Source organism: Rutidosis leptorrhynchoides, chromosome 10, assembly GCF_046630445.1.
Source record: "Rutidosis leptorrhynchoides isolate AG116_Rl617_1_P2 chromosome 10, CSIRO_AGI_Rlap_v1, whole genome shotgun sequence".
Taxonomy (NCBI): Eukaryota; Viridiplantae; Streptophyta; class Magnoliopsida; order Asterales; family Asteraceae; genus Rutidosis; species Rutidosis leptorrhynchoides.
The window spans coordinates 642506-649496 of NC_092342.1; the positions used below are offsets into that span (position 1 = coordinate 642506).

Here is a 6991-nt window from a genome sequence, read left to right on the forward strand (position 1 = left end):
GATCAAAATCGAGTCGAACTTTTCGTTCAAGGCTAGTGCGGGTGCTGGCGTCGGCAACAACTACATCGGAAATGGTTAGTTAGTTACTTGGTCGTTGTTTAGTTGGTTGGCTAATTGTTTGTGTTTGTTTGTAGTGTAGATCGTTAGTTCATGGAGAAGCTCGGGTTTAGTTAGTGTTAGGTCGGTTTCGTTGGTGGGTCTAGTTTATTGATGTCGATCTTCGTTCATCTTTGTTTTCTTTTCTCTTTCCGAGATAAAGGATCGTAATAAAGTTTTCGTTTTTTTTTCAAAAAAAGTATGTGAGTACATGGTTTTTGACCATAATAAAACTATGAGAGAGTAAAATAGGTGAATAAAATGGATTTTAAGCATAAGTTTTTATAAAGATTACTAATATTAACCAATAATCAAATTCACATTTATTGATCATGTATTCAACTTATAGTATTATCATAGAATTTTTTTTAAAGATTAATAATATTAACCAATTATAAAACTTATATTTGCTGACACATGTACTCAATCATTTAGTATTATAAATAGATTATAGATTATAGATATAGATAGAAGATAGTTAACCCTCGATAAAATCATACCATGTGTAGTTAAGCCCTTAGTACTACATTATTTATTAGTAACCGGTAATTGATTATTGATTATTGATGATTGATAACTGGTTAAAAAAATTGGCGAAAATATTTATATATGTTACATACATAAAAGTTCACAAGATCTTGTGGAAAGTATATTGAAATTACATTGAGCATATTTTAGTGATCTGTATTGTGAAAGCTTGGTCACACACGACCAAACCTGAATGATACTCGCTCATAAAGCGGGCAGTATTGGAATTGAATTGAAATTACACACAGACAAAATTCATCAAACATAAGCCAAAACATAGACATATACTCGATCCCGTATTCAATCTCGCATCGACACTCCTCAAAAGCCGCATATCCAAAACAATCGCCAGACAACCCAAGAACACGTTACCCGAGGTCAATTTTCTGAAGTCAACTAAGTTAACTATGCCAGCAACAACACCAAGCCTACCCCAAATAAACTTGACGACAAGAAACATGAATTGAATTAACCAAACAAGCAGTAATCAAATCAAACCAGACGCATAATCAACCCGTAAAGGAACCCCGAGAGATGTGATAATTGGTAATTTACACCCGGGAAGAAGTTGTGAAATAAGTTAAGGGGTGTGTTTGGAGTTTTGGACGAAACGAGCTAGTCCTATTGTCGTATGTCAAGTAAGCTCTCATAATTGGATGTCAAACACCCCCATAAAGTTGTTTCATTGCGGGTCCCACATTCCAATGATTAACAGAATTGTTTTCTTCTGATTATGCATTAAATAATATTGTTGAAGTGAATTATTGGACATATAATACAATAACAATAACAATAATAATAATAGTAACAATAATAATAATAATAACAATAATAATAATAAAGTTGAAGCATACTTGTACGAATCATGCGCCTATATTTTAATGAATATATCTTGTTGCACGCCATTCTCTTCATCTAATATATATATATATATATATATATATATATATATATATATATATATATATATATATATATATATATATATATATATATATATATATATATATATATCCTGTATTTGGTTGGCTTGGTAGAGAATAGAGAAGATTGTTTATTGAAAAATAAAACTATTTCTCTTAGGGCTATATATTAATTGTAAAGTTAATATCCTCGTGATTGTGTGTTTCCTATAGCTTCGTGTTTGTTGGTTGTTTGTGCGTTTTATTGGTGCGGTCACTTGTAGCCTCGTGTCTTGTCTAGCTCCTTGCTGGTTTGTTTCGTGTTCTTTATATTTTAATAAAACTTACTTGCCTTTCAAAAAAAAAATTAATTTGATTAATAAATAACCTCTTTATTTTAAGTATAAATTATATTATATATACGGAGTAATAAAAAAATTAACGTTTTACGATAAATGTTTTGCGCATGTGATAAATTAATTTAGAGAAAAAATAAATAATACGCGTAAAGGTTGCCTATTTAAAGCAAACTTACCCTCTACCTATTTCCCCCCCTCACATTTTCGTTGTTAACCAATTCCATTTCAAAATCATTCTGCAATCCACAACGAGTTTTTTAATTCGGTATGTAACTTGCTGCATATATCTTATCTTCTTCACATTTTTTTATTGAATCTAGATAGATTTGTTAAGATGTAGAATCAATTATAACTCAAAATTTTGATGTAATGATCATCTTTGTACGAATTAAACGGGACTTTTTTTTTTCCCTTCAAATTAGGGTTAGAGGACAATCGATCCTACACTCTATATTTCGTTTTCAATTCTTGATTATTGATCAATGATCAATGTCCATTATCTTTTCTGTGGTATGTACTAATGTTGTTGCTTATTTTATATAAATTTTACAACATAAAATGCCTTTATGCATCGTTAGTTTATAAACAAACAATGACGAAATATAAAGTAGCCTGAAGGTGATTGCTTATGAGTTCCGTTTTTTCTGCTTAGCCTCAATTAAGTGAATTTTTTAATACTACATGAAGAACATGGAATTTGAAAGTCAGTTCGGGCAAGCTCAAAGGCAGAAATATGATTGCCTTCTTTTTGGTAATAAGAAAAAGTATTATATTTATATTTAATATTTTGATTATAATTATAATTATAATTATAAAATAATAATTTTATTTTGCCGTATTTTCTCAAATTGATCAATCATACTATACGTACAGATCTAGATGATACTTTATACCCTGTTAGTGCTGGATTGGCAGCTGGAGTTCTCAAGAACATCAAAGGTACGTACCTGTCTGTCTATCTTCTATACATTTTATTGTTAGCCGATTTATCTGAAATCCCCAACTACTAGAATAAAAAAAAAACCCAGAAAAAAATTAATTACTACGTAGTATTTGATTTATATCTCATAATAATAATATTTTGAAGATTATATGGTCGAAAAGCTTGGAATTGATACGGCAAACATCCCTGAGTTATGCAATCTTCTTTACAAGAACTATGGTACGACAATGGCAGGCATCCGGGTATGGGATTCACTTTCACCTGTTGCTAGTTTTTGGAGTAATTCTTATTATCCTTTGAATGTTTATGTAATCACTTGGAATTTTTTTAATTATTATTATTATTTTTTTTTTTTTTTTGCTTATGTTCCGTATAGGCAATTGGCTACGACTTTGACTATGATGAATACCACAGGTTAGAAGGCTATGTCTACAGCAGTTTAGTTTTCATCACTTATCTTATTACTAAGTGATGTCAATTAATGTGATTCAAGTTGCTGTTATCTTTGTTTCTTAATATTATTTATTTATTATTTAGTTATGTTCATGGAAGACTACCCTATGAAAATCTAAAGCCTGATCCTGTATTAAGGACTCTTTTACTAAGCCTGCCCATTCGCAAAATTGTAAGCCACTTGGCACAAATTGATAATTGTTTCTTTAGTTTATTTTCTACATGTGATGTGATTTAACGTGTTTATTTTCCTAAACAGATATTTACAAATGCAGACAAAATTCATGCTGCTAAAACTCTCAACAAACTTGGTTTGGAAGGCTGTTTTGAAGGAATCATTTGCTTTGAGACTCTGAATCCAGTTCACAAAACCGTTGTTTCTGATGATGAGGATGATATCGAGTTTGTGGGGGGCTCAACAGCATCATCATCATCATCTTCTTCTACAAGTAGCATCACACGCGAAGATATATTTGATATTATTGGACATTTTTCAAGAACTAATTCAACCTCAGAGTTACCAAAAACACCTATTGTCTGCAAACCATCTGAAGATGCAATTGAAAAAGCACTCAAGATCGCCAACATTAACCCACAAAGAACGGTAGGTACTCTTTCTCAAAATAAAACACCAATGTACGTAGATTGATTCCAACTAACTTGTTTTTAGCACATTCCCAACTAATTGATTGTTGTCCATCTTAGCTGTTTTTTGAGGATAGTGTCCGAAACATTCAATCTGGAAAACGTGTAGGTCTTCACACGGTTTTGGTAAGCAGTCATGACCATCAAGTATTTAATTAATGTACTAGAGATCGGAATTGGAATTCTATTATAGAGTAAAAAAAATTAAAAACTACCGAGTGTGATTGATTGATTGATGATTGATATTAAAATGTAGGTGGGCACATCCCATAGGTGCAAAGGTGCGGATTATGCCTTAGAAAGCATGCACAATATTAAAGAGGCAATACCGGATCTATGGGAAACTGATAAGAAGGTACCTGAGGCTACATATAATTCTGGTAAAGTAGTGGTCGAGACATCTGTCACGGCTTAAATATTAATTAGCTGTATTGATTATGAGCATCGAATGAATTGAATGAAATACATTTCACCAGTGAAAAGGTGTGGTTATGGCCGGTTGCAATTCCATCCATCCAAACATATATCATCATCATCATGTATATCATGTATCATGTACATGTATTATTTAGAAAGCTATTGGTGTTAACTTGGGTTTTCTTGTGGATGTACATGATATTTCCTTGTCAATAATAATGAGTAGTTGAGAAGTAAGGTTCTTGGTATTATTGTTACATTATATACGGAGTAGTATTTTATATATTTAATTATTTAAATTTAATATAAAATTATCATTATATTTATATTTTATTTGGTAGCATCCTGGTTTCTTGAATGGCTGGCAATTTCCCTGTCAATTTTGGGTCTTTTCTTTTTGTAAGAATTTTGATTGCCTGCTTCGCTGTCGATTTTGGGTCTACATCATGATAACTGTATCCGATTGATGTGGCTGTTATTCTTTTCATTATATTATATTATATTATATTATATTATATTATATTATTGTTACTAGCTTAAGTCTCGCGATTTCGCGAGCACTTTTGTATGAGCGTTATTGAGATTGTGATGGTTCCAGTAAAATAACTTTATATATAATATGTTCGTTTGATTACAAAACAAAACAAATATAATACGAGTAATAATCTATTAAATGGGTCAAAGTTGACACCTCTAGTAAAGAATAGAACGCAGGGCATTTTAAATCCCAATATTTAATAGATGAGACATTAAAAGATAAAATGTAGCATCTCACAGATTTTGGCCAATGAGGCCACATACATTTGAGGTTTAAATGTCAGACTTGCAGATCCTTCTTCATTTGTAACTGGTTTTGCAAATAAAATCCCTACCACCACCTTTTCAATTGTCACTCATTCCCAGATGTAGACAACCTTATTTATCATTTTCACTTGGCCTTTTTTTTTTTTTTTTTTTTTTTTTTTTTTTTTTTTTTTTGCTTCTCAATCTTCTTTATTTACTCTAACAAAATAATCTTCATCTTCTCTGCAACTAAATTTGTTGCAACAGACCAACGAAGCAGTGCTTCAGTGGTACCCGTCACTTATGAGCCCTGGGCCCACGGGAATATGCCCTATTGAATACGAGGGGTGTAGGTTCGATTCTTCGGGCTTGCAAGTTCTTTGTGGGTATTAAGGGGAGGTGTCTTACACGGCATACTTAGCTCTTGCGGGGTGGGCGGTATGGGTGACAAAGTCACACGGAGTCGGGGTTTCTCCGCCAGAATAAACCTTTTGAATTTGTTGCAACAGAAAACGATACATACATCATCATAGCCTCAATAGTTTCGATCAAAAGTAGAATCTATGGTTCGGACATAAAAATAGGATAACAGAGAAGAAACAACATATATGATCATAATATCATCACTATCATCGTGATTTTTTTCCTTCTTCTTCATAACAACTACTACGTTGAAGAATAACCAAAAAAGGAGCCAACTGATTGCAACATCTAAACACCAAGTAACACATCTCAAATGCTAAAGCCCCAGTTTGTAAAATGCTTAAACTATTAACAAATCAAACCTGAAACTCCGCCGAAACTGGATTGACTGTATCTAAAACAGCAACAAAGGTTCTGCCCCTGAGCAAAGTAATAACAAACAGAAGATAAATACATAATTATCAAAAGGTGTATACAAGATTGTATATGGACAAAAAGAATAACCATTAACTTAGGAGTTTGGCATTTTTGGCTCCTTCGTTGTGTATTTTTCTTATAGAACACCCTTGATCTGATCCAACAGTACCAATACCAACACCATGTAGTAAGCTGAATACCAGATAATTGCTCCGTAATTAATTAGCTCTATTCGTATACCACCCAGATATAGCGGGCCAACAGGTTTGAATCTCTCGTTACATGATTACTTATATTTGTTAGAGGTATCAAATTGGGTGAGTCCAGCAGGTTAGGTAATAGTCAAAATGGGTTGGAGTCAACAGTTGAGTTTGAGAGTCCAGCAATCAAAGGCTAACTCATTTATTGTGTTTCAAGGTTATGAGCACACTCTTGAAATAAACAATTACTTAGAAAGTGAGTATTATGTATTTAACCCTTCAAGTAGACGGTTTTGAGAAATAACTCATGGGAGACGGTTTCTAGATAATGCATAAGCTATCTTTAGAAAAGAAAAAAAATAACAAAAATCAGTTCTGGTAAGAAAAACATATTCACTTAGCATATGTGTAACATAGATCAACATCAAAATGTACTCAATTCTAAATTAGTTAAATGAAAGGGTTAACACACTAACGTTTATTCAAGAATGAAAAAAGATTTGATTTTTGATATCACACTTTACCTAAATCATAAATCAACGAAAACAAAGCACACAATAAATATCAGTTTCTAGATAAAAGGATAATTCAACGTGAACCTGAGATTGGAAAACAATTCCGTGAGTTTGATCACCAGGATCTAAATCCTTTTTGACCAACCCATTTAAACCAAATTGAGCCATAACTAAACATCTCCATTTGGTAATATGTTACGGGTCTGTGAAAGGCCCGCACATAGATTCCTGCACCAGATAATTCAAAGTTAGCAGCTTTTTATGAAAAATCACTACATAAAAGCACCATAACACCAATCAGTGTATCTGT

General features: G+C 32.3%; 1 protein-coding gene across 3 annotated transcripts; it reads left to right on the forward strand.

Annotated features, from left to right (window-relative positions):
• Window positions 1-2082: 2082 nt before the first annotated feature.
• LOC139872195 (suppressor of disruption of TFIIS-like) lies at window positions 2083-4641 on the forward strand. Of its 3 annotated transcripts, none has more exons than XM_071860031.1 (9): window positions 2083-2150; window positions 2538-2636; window positions 2759-2824; window positions 2973-3070; window positions 3205-3242; window positions 3366-3453; window positions 3541-3885; window positions 3987-4052; window positions 4183-4641. In XM_071860031.1, exons 2-9 carry the CDS (start codon window positions 2567-2569, stop codon window positions 4339-4341), a joined length of 930 nt encoding a protein of 309 aa, XP_071716132.1. In that variant the 5' UTR covers window positions 2083-2150; window positions 2538-2566; the 3' UTR covers window positions 4342-4641. The 3 variants fall into 3 exon arrangements, with proteins under 3 accessions (XP_071716132.1, XP_071716134.1, XP_071716133.1); XM_071860032.1 differs by having other exon boundaries at window positions 2112-2150; window positions 2573-2636; XM_071860033.1 differs by lacking the exon at window positions 3987-4052.
• Window positions 4642-6991: the final 2350 nt, after the last annotated feature.